Source organism: Harpia harpyja, chromosome 3 (genome assembly GCF_026419915.1).
Source record: "Harpia harpyja isolate bHarHar1 chromosome 3, bHarHar1 primary haplotype, whole genome shotgun sequence".
NCBI lineage: Eukaryota > Metazoa > Chordata > Aves > Accipitriformes > Accipitridae > Harpia > Harpia harpyja.
The window spans coordinates 53347792-53360719 of record NC_068942.1 but is presented as its reverse complement, the minus strand read 5'-3'; the positions used below and the strand labels follow the sequence as shown (position 1 = coordinate 53360719).

General features: G+C 37.5%; 1 protein-coding gene across 4 annotated transcripts in view; it reads right to left on the bottom strand.

Moving 5' to 3' along the window:
• The window catches only part of NPAS3 (neuronal PAS domain protein 3), a 631435-nt gene that overhangs the window by 533288 nt on the left and 85219 nt on the right, over positions 1–12928 (bottom strand). For 2 of the 4 annotated variants that reach the window (XM_052782584.1, XM_052782586.1), the window contains exon 2: positions 10987–11076. The exons of the other annotated variants lie outside the window; for them this stretch is intronic. In XM_052782584.1, the coding sequence (XP_052638544.1) occupies positions 10987–11076 (90 nt within the window). The remainder of the gene's footprint in view (positions 1–10986; positions 11077–12928) is intronic. 4 annotated transcript variants of the gene reach the window in all.

The window sequence follows — 12928 nt, the reverse complement described above, 5'->3', positions numbered from 1 at the left end:
CTAGGTTATGATCACCAGGCCTTTCACTTCAATTTTGGTTGAGAGATTTTTGAGGGGGTGAAAAAGCTCAGAATACTTTTGGAAAGTTTTCATTTACATCGTTTGATTTTAAGGCAAAGCAGCTCAACCATGTGGGATTTAGCACTGTCACAATTAATCAGGCAAATCACAGCATCAGCAGGATTCTACGAAGACCAAAAGTGAAATATGTGAAATATGTGAAGCAACACAGAAGATTAGGTTTCTCACCCTTAATTTAAGTCTACAACAAGAATATCTCAAATGAAAAAGAACTAATTATATTATGAAAAATAGGATTGATTTTTAAATGCAGTACAGCTCTTGAGTCTCTTTATCCCAATGATTATTCACTACAAAGCTGTGGAACAACTAACGTCCCTTCGAATTCTACAATGGCAGTCCCATTTTGTTGAGCTTTGAAATCAAGAAAAGTGAATGACTAAAGTTAGATGAGGTCTGCATTAGGAGCATTTTGCCAATAGAACAGTCTTGGTACACCACTGCGGCAAAGAACTAAGCATGTAATCAGCTATATCAGCAAAGGTCTGCTTTGCAATCGTACAGGAAAATCACCACTTACTAGCAAAACGAGCAATATCACTAAGAGAACAGTTTTACAAGTAAAATAGTATCTGCTATAGAGATTTCTGCTGATGCAGCTTTGTCCAAGTGGGATACTACACCACTGAAATACCTGCAATTGACTAAGCTATACCAAAATATACTATAGACTTGGCTTGTATTCTGCTCTTAATCTTAGCTCAGTACTTCACTCAAAATATTTTGATCATTTTCTATCCCTCCTGAATAACAAAACCCACTCAATTCAACTTGCCCAGTTAGCAAAACATGAATGTCCTTTTTAGTATAACATCCAGCTCAAAATGTAGAGCATGGCAGCGTTCTTGAAGCAAAGAAAATACTGCCAGACAAAGCAACAGTACGTGCTATACCAAAGCACAGTTATGATCAATACATTGATGAGTATTGGTCACTGATTATGCAGGTGACAGACTGCCTAGCGTACAGCCTAGCTCTGGGAGCATCTGCAACCCTGTGGTGCTTCCAGACAGCCCTGGGAATAACAGGCTGCCAAACTCATCACACCCTGCAGTGTGACTGGTTACAAAGCCATCTTACAGCTTGAAAATCTGCACTGCCTCCCTTTGCCTGAACTGTCTATATGTGCACCACTGAGAATTGCCAGCAGAGAGTACTCTCAGAAATGGCAGATTTTCCATTGGGGAAAGGGGAATGCACAACAGCCCCTCTCCCTCAGCCATGTGAAGCAGCACATACAGTAAGCTTACATGAAAGGATATGCAGAAGGGGACAGTGCTAGTGTTCCCTCTCCTAACACTGTGATGACCTCCAATCTTAGAGGTAGCAAAGGTAATAATAATAGGTAGCAAAGTCCACTGCAGTCATGAGGCTTATGGAGCTACTGCCCTAGGCATGTAAGCTAGTCACTGGAATTCAGCAAGGGGGTGGAAAACTATACAGGACACTTCTAGGCAAGGAGACAATTGATCAATGCATAGAAATTCAGCAGCCCAAGAACTCCACGAAGATGTGTACGGGTCCTGGCTGCGAGTCAGCTGCGGAGGAAGCACACTGCAGTGTCACAGCCAGCTACGGACAGCTACATTAAATTAATTCATTCAACTGCTGCTCCGTTCCCCCCAGTCCATTTAGCTGACTTTTGTGCAGAGGTAGGGGAATTTCACCTCTTATATAGATGCAGCTGGAAAGACTTTACACACAAATTATTCCCAGTACACAACACATACTCCAAGTAGTGCAGCCTGATTAAATGGTACATGATACAGCATCTTAAACTACTCTGCATCACAGTCTGCAATCTCAAAGATGGCACAGACCCAACGTCACTTATGAAACTGTAAGACAAAGTTCAATGCAACTATAACAGCAGAAGGTATCTACTTTCATGAGTCTCCTGTTGCTCAATGAGCAGAAAACATTGAAGTGTGACAGATTGAGGCTTTCCTTCTTGTTGATCAGATTTTTTGTTAGAATTTAGGAGAAATTTACTCCCTATTTACCAGAAATTAAAGGTGCATCTTAATTATATAATTTTGGGTTCATATGGTATTGCGGTTTTGTTGTTGCTGGGTTTTGGTGGTTGTTTTTTTGTTTTTGTTTTGTTGTGGTTTTTTTTTTTTTAGAACACCACCTCAGAATTGCTTTATACCTAAAAATGACATAAATTAAAAATTGTCACCTTCCTATTGCACTCAGGTAGAAGTATGCTTTACGCTTCCATTGTCTTTTTCCCTAAAATGATTGTATTTTCTTTCTTTTCGAAAGTGTGTATGTATGTGCACATATGTATATGTGCACGCATGAACATGGAACTTTAAGACCATAAACACCTGACAAATGTTGTAGAATAAAAAAATTAATTTTACAAAATGTAACGCAAGTCTTGTTTTCTGTATACCAGTTTGAGGTGATGCAGACTTTGCTAAATCTTTGCATGTTTTAACTGGAGCAGTATTTGTCTTAAATGGAAAGCAAATCAGCGTAAATACTTTAAATTGACTACAGATACTGCTATCATAGAGGAATTTTACCAGAAAGTCAACAGTTTTGTCATAGATAAGTCAGAAGTTTAGTGATATTGCTGTATCTGGGTGTGAAAAACGAGTTGTGTCACTTTTGTATCATGAAGCCCTAGGGCTAGCTAGGAGAATTAATAGATCGCTGAACAACTTAAGCCTTAAACTTAAGCCAGGTACAGTGCTGCGCAGGTCTGCTAAGTAGCCAACTTAAGGGGAAAAAAAAAAAAAAAAAATCTTCAGAGCATGATTTTGAGATTTGCTGAAAGGAATCCTTTTGGGAGGTGGAAGAAAAACGAGGGACAAAATGTTAGCCAAAAGCTTCATTTCTGGTAAACTCTGAACTTATTTTTCAATAAAACATTACACTTGATGACTTCATTATTTAATCTTCTAGTCACTTGAAAAGCAGATTTAGTTCTAAGTAAAAGCATCATTTGGAAAAGAAGTTTAAAATAATTCATTTAGGAAGAAAACTAATATGAAAGATTTTAGGGTTTCCAAAAACCACTTCTTTGCCCTTCTTTCTGGCTAAACAGATTCACTAAATTTGCTAACCATTTGCAAATAATCTAGCTTTGTTTCCAGAAATAGCTTTTTTTTTAAAAAAAAAAAAAAAAAAAAAAAGAAAAGGCATTCACCAGTAGCCATCACTACAGACACACAAATTTTCAAGGGAGAATTGTCTTCTGTATTTCAACAACATCACTATACAAAACAAGCCTCACATTACTTTAAAGAAAGGCTGCAGCCATCTCATACTGCTGCAAGTGAAGAGAGTGTGCTCATGACTCACTGCCCCTGTTTGGTTGCAACTCATCAGTGCTGGCAGCCCTAATCTGCTCCCAGCCATTATGACCAGCAGCTCTGAAATATGGATTAGGTCTACCCCATGTACTCCGTGCAGGGAAAGAACTCCTTGAGCCCTTTATTCCCTACGGAGTACCTGTGCAGGAGAATAAATCAGTGATGTGAAAGAAAACATAAAATCCTTCCCAGTAAAATTTGCAGATGACACGGAAGATAATAAAATGGTAAATACCGGGGAGTTGTCAGTTCCACAGATTGCATGGCAGTCTGGGTTCACCTGAACAAGATGTGTTTTAACACAGCTGAGCACAAAGCTGTCTATCTCGTAACTACAAGCACAGATTCCAAACAAAGACAATGTAACAACGTGGGAAGAGACATATGGATTATGGTGGATAACCAAATTAATATTAGCCTACAGTGCAATACCCTCGCTAGAGCAGCAAAAAAGATCCTCTGACGTACAAGGAAGTAAACACGGAGTAGCAATTGGATAGGATTATATAAATCACTACCAATGTTGAGACAGAGAATCTTTGTTTCAAACAGCACGTAACAACGTGGTTCTAGTTTGTATCTGTGATCCCTGAGCACTACCACAGGAACAACTAATAGACTATACCAGTATTCAAACTAGGAAGACTTCATCAGACAGCTACAAGAGGCATTCAAATTCTGGAAAACTTGCCTTGCTAAGAATGAGAAACCTGTGTCAAAGAAGAGGATAAGCGATCGCTGGGTTACTGTCTACAAATATCTAAACGGGCAGAGGAAGAACTGAGGAGTATCGTGAATATCAAAGGCAGACTTTTCAGCTGCTTAATGCTGGATTTGGTATGTTTCTGCTACATAAAAGCTAGAAAACTTCAGACTAAAAATGAAGTAACAATACTTTAACTAACAGTAAGTACAGTTCAGCTAAAGAAAGGCAGGAGTTTCTTTCACCTGAAGTTGTATAATCAGTATTTTCCTTCTAAAAAGGACCAGAAGTTGCAAGACTGTGTTACTGTCCTATATTGTTCTTTTAAATTAAAAGATGGCAAAGAGTTGGAAGACTACCTTTCAAAACATACCTAAAATGCTCCAGGATAGCTTTGTTACTGCAACTCATGGCACTTATGTGAGCTTTAGGGCAGGTATTTGGCTACCTCCTTATATTTGAGGAATAATAATTTCCCCTTCCCCCAGGCTGTGGAATGATCATATAAACTGTTAGTAAGCCAGATGAACTTGTTATCCTGCTCACTGCTTCCCCAAGTAATATTTTGGATATACTTGGTATTAATGCTTCTGTATTTGTGCAAAGCAGCAAGTTACTGGAAGAGCATGGGAAAAGTGAAACCTTGCTGAATACACAGAGTAGCTCAGTCATAGATAATTGGAATTGATCTCTCCATTTCAGAAACCAGTAACATGACTCGGGGGGGGGGGGGGGGAACACCACCAAATCCCCCAAAAAACCCACAAAACAAACAACACAAAAAGAACCCTTCATATCTGAAATGAAAGTGAAATGCAAAAACAATTTCTGTAGACTATTAAAAAACCTGTCTTAAGAGGTAATTAGCAGACTATGACTAATATCCTACTGAAAGGGTGTGGTTAAGGGACCTGAAGACCCAGCCAGTTTAACATGGATTGCGTGCAAGACAGCAAAAGGTAATTGCCTAATTGGTCAATTGACCAATACTAAATTCACCTCAGGATTTAACTCAGAATAGATATTACAGTTAGATACTGCAAAGCTTATGTGAATCTTCAAAATTTGTACTGAAATATAAACTGAATAGTATTTTGTAAAACCTAAACATGGCCCTTTGTTATTCAGTAGAAGAAAATTTTCAGGTAATATGTATGCATCACACCTATTCTCTATTCAGGCTACGTTCCATTAATCTCAAAGTAAAATTTTAAAGCCAGTGCAACATCTAACTGTGTCATAATAGAAATAGAAGTATGACAAAATTTCTGTTATTGAAAAATTATATTTTTTGAGTGCTGTTCTCTCAAATGCTCCAATCAGCCAAGGATTAGATGCTCAACTTAATGCTAGCCAGTGATCATTAATCATTTTAAAGTGGCACAGCTAATCTCATTTCTTACCCAGAGAAAGCCCGCTCTCATATCTTATGTGTAAGGAGACATTGGCTCACTTTTGGGTGTGTTTTAAACTTGGTTAAAGACTTTTTTCCTTCCTGCAAAAAATATCTAGAACAGCTCAGCTCAGAGAACCCACAGATATGCTCAAAGCTATACAAAGGTGAGAGCAGATGTAGGGAGGTGTGACAGGGATAAAGTTTTGCCAGGCAGCCTCACACAGGCTGAAAGAATCAGGTGATTTACATTAAAAGGCCTGTTACATAAGTTAGCAGTGGCTTCTCTGCCATTTGCTGAAAAAGAATGAATTAGGTTATTAGCTTTCAATGCTTTCTAAGAAGAGGTCAAATTTATGAAGAGGAGATACGTAGAATCTTCTTCAAATACACCTATTAAATTCACATTGCGAGGAGAAAAATCAAGATCTGAAGTGAGGGAACACCACCAGAAAGAAAGGTCCACTGTGCAAGCGGATAGGGGCCTCTCCTTCCTGTTTTACTAGAGTAGATGAAACTAAACAGCAGCTTCTTCAGTATGTTCTCTCTTAAGTTAACCCCTAAACATGGGATACTGAAGTCATTGTTGGAAAAAACCCATGTACCCTACAACATTAGCTTGAATGTTGTCCTACCTGTTATGTGTTTTTCCCACAGCTAAAACAATTGTTTCAAACTACTGTATCTTTTCCTCAGCTATATGATATCAGATGAGTCAAGATATACAAAGAAAGAGTCTGAAAAGTCTTACATCTTTCCAAGTCAATTTATGTGCAACACCACAACTAAGAAACAAAAAGATGGAAAAAGATAATGAGCTTTCAGCCATTATCAACTTCTCTATGCTGCTTAAATGACTGTACTGACCAGAACCAGCATGCCCAGCTGCAGAGGAGCCATCAGGGGGTTTTAACCCACTTTGACGAAGTGGTGAATCTCCATTTGGAACCATTAGCTCCTCCTCTGCAGGTCTTTTACTGCTTTGTCCACATTATGGTGGTGATGAGCACTGCAGACCACTTCAACAACCCTGAGAAATCCTTCATTTTCCCATGTTCTATATCTGGTTGAATTCCCTCACTAGAAACCCTGGGAGAACTATTTGGCCCATTTAATGTGTACATTCTCATTTGTATTGTCTACTAGGGCCATAAGATTTCTTGGGCGTACAAAGCAATTCTGTTTTATCCATTTGATAAATACAAAAATCTTAATTTAAGCCTCAGAGGCTGACAGGAATGGTTTAGCCTTGTGCCTCCTTTTCTCAGTTGTACAAATATTTATGGGTTTGAGTCAACATATAGTCTGAGGGGAGCTTATTTTGGTCTGTTAAGTTTGGATGTTTTGAGCATTTACAGGCTCAGGATGATAATGTGTGTATGACCAAGCTACACCTTCCAGGACAAACTGCTCTGCTTCTTAGACTGGAATCAATGAGCCTTCTGTTCTGTGTTCATTTCACTAACTTGCAGAGAAATGAAAGGAAAAGAGCTAATAAGATCATAGCTGTATTTCTGGGATTTAAATGAGCAAGGTGTTTTCCTTACACATTTATTGCATGCTCTTGATTTCAGAAGAAATACCTTAATGTAGAACTCTTCCCTATTCTCTATACTCCTGAAGAGAGACATGACCTTTAAGTCTGCTTAATATGGACAGGAAGAAATGAGGCAGAGATGATTCTTCCACCCTTGCTTTGGAGATAGCACACAACAGCCACCAAACTGAGAATTTCCCCTCACAACCCAGGTGATACTCTGAAGGGCCACTTTATGAATGGAATAACTTCCAGGCTGAGAACAAAAAAACCCCTGAGGTACCTTCTGCTTGTACACAACAGAGACTCCCTACAGACAAGCAAAAAAACCCTATTCTTGACATGCCATTACTCCTTGTAATTTAGCAACAAATAAAACCTGAGCGTGGGCAGGGAGCTGTGCTCCTCTTCAGCTATCTCTGGAGATCATCTAACTGGGCTTTGTTTACTGTTTGACACTCCATAAAGATGAACAAGAGTGCAAACCATAGGTGTCTGAGCAAGCAGAAGAAAAGATTTTCAACCTGGGCAAGAAGGAAAAGCCTTGGCAGTTTCGTTATAGTGAAGTAGCTAGAACTGAACAAGAAGTATTTCTTTTTGTTGTCAATTTTGTTTGACATTACAGAAGAGCCCGGACATTCCTGGCTACAGCTGCAGGACTGGAAAAGGAAAGGGGAAATATTCAGGAGTCGATGGACAGCTGTATTGCAGGCCAGTAACTAAGAGGCCTCTGGTTTTACCTCCATAGCTCGAGACATGTCATCTACTTCAAAAAACACAATGGTAAAATCTTTTAAGAATGCTTGCTGTGTTAGTCTCTACTGCTAGTGAACACAGAAACAATTTGTAATTAATTTCAAGCTTACTTTAGAGCTTTTTAAAAAGCATATTTATATGCTTAGCCACCTAAAACAACACAGAGCTGTGGCAACCAAGGTGGTGGACAACGCAGGGGGGAAATACCTGTTCTTCTGCCAACAGCTTTTGAAACTGTGTGTTCCACACTGTTCCGAGCGGGATAGGTAGCAGCAGCTATGAGACTCAATTGCAAGAGGATCATACATAGCCTAGAGTCATCTGTATTAAAATATTTACTATTTTGCCTATTTTATGTATATTAGCTAATGTAATCATTAGTCCAGCTCCTCAGAAGCTTATGTTGCAAAAAGCTTTTTGCATTTTTTTTTTAAATAGTACTATAATGTATTTACTAACCTACACCTTTAAGAACTCTTACAAACTGTTATTTCTAGTATGTATTAGCACTAAGATTTGACTAAAAAAGGTTACTTCCCCAAATGTTTTCTGACAAGTATTATTGGAGTAGATGATCATGGTATGATCCTTTCAAAATTTTTTACAGAAATGAACAGAATATCTTGATTTCAACTGCTAAGTAGCTTTACAGAAAATACCTTTAGTATGTACATGGTTAAGCATAAATCCAGAGTAGACTTTCTGTGTAATACTTTTAATTTTAAAATGAGTTGGAGACAAAACAGTCAAGCTCCCAAATCCATGATTTTGTTACCTGTCCTACTCTGTATGGCCAGTCCTTAAAATTCCTTTAACTCTCAGAATAAGTAGTTTGCTGTTTTGCGTGCAGCCCAGAAGTTATCCTACAGGAAAGAGGAGGGTCACACAGCCCTTTCTGTTGACCACCAGTGGCCTTTTTACATCCATTTTCCCTTCCCCAATGTAATCAAGGGAGAGACTGAGCCTGCATAAGAGATACACATGAACACCTAGTACCAAATGTTCATATGTCTTGTAGCACTAAAGTATACACTTTAAAAGTGTCATGAAAATAGCTTGATTTTTTTTGGTCTTGATTAGCGAGTTTTCAGTAACTTGTTATATCATTGGAAATAAATTACTATGGGAAAAAGTACCAAAAGCATCCATTGGGAAGACTACAGAAAGAATGCCTCAGAGAGCTTAAATAACGTGGAAGCACCACCAAGAGAAAATTTCACAAATCAAAAAGCACTCTATATCTTCTGTAGAAAGACATAGCTGTTAGTTTTCCAAAATAATCCACACTTTTTACAAGTGAGGTGAACTGGGCTATAATACTTCAAAATTCACATTTCAGGAATGACAAAACAGATGTCAAAATCAACACTGTTTCATCAACCAGTCTGATTTTTGGATTTTGTCTTTTTTTGAAAAGTTATTTAGCCAATGCCTATTTGCAATTGTATACCTACTTGTGAGTAAACATTTACTATTCCATTTTGTGGTTAGCACAGCTAACTTAACTATACTGCCTATAAATTCTACCTAATTTAAAAACTAATATAATCAACTATGTTGCAGAATTTAGAGTGAAGCCATTGCTGTATTTAACACTCATGACAAACTGTGCCAAGTTTTCTTATTTCCACAAAGTTTCAAAATCTTAAAGTTGTTCTAAAAACTGATATAAATAGTGCACAACAAATCTGCTTCATACATTTAAACAAACAAATACATTTTTACACTTACTGAACTGAAGTTACAAGAGAAGTAAAATCACTGAAGTTAAGTTCTGTAATGATATTTAAAATCATGCTATATCTAGACTGCTTCAGTTACCCTTAACACTGCCATTATTTGGAGAGATAGAAGGGAAAACCATCAAAAATTCAAAAAGTGCAAGAAACACTTATAAGTCAATGTAAAATCATGAATAAATCATATCTCACACCATAAGTAGCCATTCACAAAACAGCCAAGCAAGAGGTCAGATTTTCATTTTGGTTTGCCAAGTTACATTGATGCTGTAATTATATCAATAAATCTAGATTTTTCTTTTCTTCTCACTTCTGTAAACCAAAATGATATTCATTTACACTGAAGTAACAGCTTTTACTGATGTGGTTGTACCTATTACTAAAAGAAAAGATTCAGGAAACAAGCATCAGGTTATGGAATAAAAAGAGGGGATGAGAGAATATGACCTAAAAGTATAATGAGTTTGACTGCCTTACCAAAGAAACATTTTGTTGCAATGCAGAGTACAATTGATTTTTAGAAGTTAAGGGTTTTTTGGAAAATGAAATCTGTTATACACAAGATGACGATGATAACACCAGGATACAAGACAAGAATATAGTTGGAGTGTGAAAAGTAAACACTAAGTGACAGAAAGCAGTTTCAAAATCCAGCAAGATAGCAGAAAATTCATAATGCATTGCAATATATTAAACCAAAAGTCATCTACAATATACCTGTCAAATATATACTTTTCAATTCTATGTAGAAACAGATTATTAAATCCTTACTACAGTAAAATAGAAACTTCACTGATCGCAAAAGTAACAGAAGTCAAGCACATTGCATTTGCCTGCCCACAGCAATAGCACTTTTGTCAGAAGCACCAGTAACGATCTTGAGTTACGCACAAAAGCAGGCTCTGTTAGGGCAACGGACAAAGGCAAATGACTGCAAAACAAGAGGACTCAACTTCAATTTAACTGTCCTGTAAGGTACATACTAATTAGCTGCAAAGCTATGAAATCCTAGCTAGCATGTTAAGTCTGCTACATGACAGTATAATTTGACTTCTTAAAGGATTATGCAAATTACAACTCATCATTCCATTACACAACTGAAAAAAGTGACAGCTAATTTATACATAACACACCTTTCAAATCCCTAAGATGTGAAGCACCTGTGCAATACATTTTGCCTAGATTTTCTCGTGTATACATTCTTGTTTATTGCACTGTACAGAAGCATACCTAAGAGATTTAGTAAAGTCTTAGAGGTTTTTTTTATTTGCTTTTTAGCTTTTAGAGCACAATCTCAAAGAATTAAACAACATATTTCTGTCCCTGCTGTAGAGGTTTTGCACACAAGTAGAAGTGTACGGTTTCAACACACGTGTAATTTCTGAATAGCGGGAGAGCACGAGCACTAAATGCACGAGCTAGAGGCAAGACTCACACAGATTTCAACATACTTCTGGTAGGTAGATTCACAGTAGATTCCGTCATATCGGTAGATTTTCCTACATTCTGATTGGTTGGGCAGAGGATGCTGGACAGTTATTCTGTAGAGGCATCAAAAACAGATAGACATGACTAGAAGTTCTCTACAGGTAACTGTAATGCAGGACAAATCAGTATGTTGAAATTGATTTTTTTTTAAATTTCATTTTTAAATTAAACACCTTTCTGATCTCTTTAAAAAGAACCGCCTTGTGCACATAACATCCAGAGTTTCCACTTTTCAAAATTTGCACTGAGAGTAAACTAAACTTCAGTTCTCCACAAGAACGGTATTTTTTTTCCCCATCAGATAAAAGTGGAAGAGGTAAAGAATTTTATGAACCAAATTGATACTTCACATGGTTTGTGTATATACAATAGTGCTTATAAAATTGATTATTTATTGTATACTGTTGCAATCCTTCCTCAGGCAGAACATCCATTTATATCAGTTGGGAGTTTGTCCAAAGACCAAATAACCCTCCAATTTAAAATGTCAACAGCAATTCTCACATTTGCACAGAATGAGGAATTTGTGGCATTACGAGGACTGTGATTGAAGGTGCTCAGCACCATCTGAATAATGCCATATGTTCTCGGATCAACTGAAAGAAAATGAAAGTGATTGGCAGCAATCAGGAGGTGCGCAGCATCTTGTAAAATCAGGCCCTAAAAGATTTGTCAATCATTCTATTATTCATCCCTCCCCAACTCCCTGTTAGCAGAAAATATAATTTGGCTATAAAAATTCAATGTTGTTTTTAAAATATACTTGGGAATTGCACACAAAACAGTACCCACCAATTTTCTCCCCCTCCCCCCCCCCGAATAAAACCACGTTTTAGATGCTTTTGTATCTTCCACAAATTAATACTTTTTTCCCCTTTTAATATAATGGTAGTTCACTAGAGTAAGTATTAGTTATTTGAGAAATTTTACACAGTTTTCAAATATAGCATTTTAGGCTGTGAATTTTTTAAAATAAATTTTCTTGTCAATATAGAATTATTTTTATTATTATTATTATAGTATTAAATCTATATAGCTCTAAGCTAGTCTTGTTTTTTAAAATCACATATTTGTTTCAACAGTAATTTGAGACTGGGGGTTTGAGGGAAGAAAAAAAAAAAGTATCATTATCCAGGAACAAGCTTTACAGAAAAATGGAAAGTTATCTACTGTGGAAACTGAGGGCCTTCCTCAATAAGACTGCACCTACACACACTGACAAGCGCACACCATTTCATGTCTTAACAGCCCTGGTCCCTTGCTTATTTAAACTGGAAACCTGGTCTGAGCATGCCTCAGCACTGTTTTTGGCCCATGGGAACCCACATGCAGAAGGGAGGAGACAGCTACATGATGAAGGCAGGACCAAACACCTCCAGATCCTGGGATATTCCTGCATTCACCAATTAAGGCATCGATAGAGAGACTTATTTATTGTGATACCCAGGGCCTTTAAGTTAGATGCCTAACCACCATACACAGCGTATGAGGAAAGCTAAGTATCTTAAAATGGGATTTACAACACAAGTGCTATCTGCTAAAAAAGAAATCTAGAAGAAGAGAGTTTCTTCTATGGTGTTTGTGCCTGAGAGACACAAACACTTCACTCTGGGTCACCCAGAAATGCCTACATCAAAGTGAATTCAAGGCTCAAAACCTTCAGTGCACTGTCACATTGGCTGACCCATGCTTCAACTTTAACTCCCCCCTGCTCTTTTTTTTTTTTTTCTTTTTAAACAAGACTAGAAGAGATGCCTGTTTTTACACAGCTTCAGCAAAGACATGGGAGAACTAGGCTCTCTATGCCTCTCAGCCAGAGGAGTTTCAAACATACATCCCCCACAGCTCCAAAGACTGCCACAGGCTCCTTGATAACAACTATGCTAAAGCAAGGGACATGTTAAA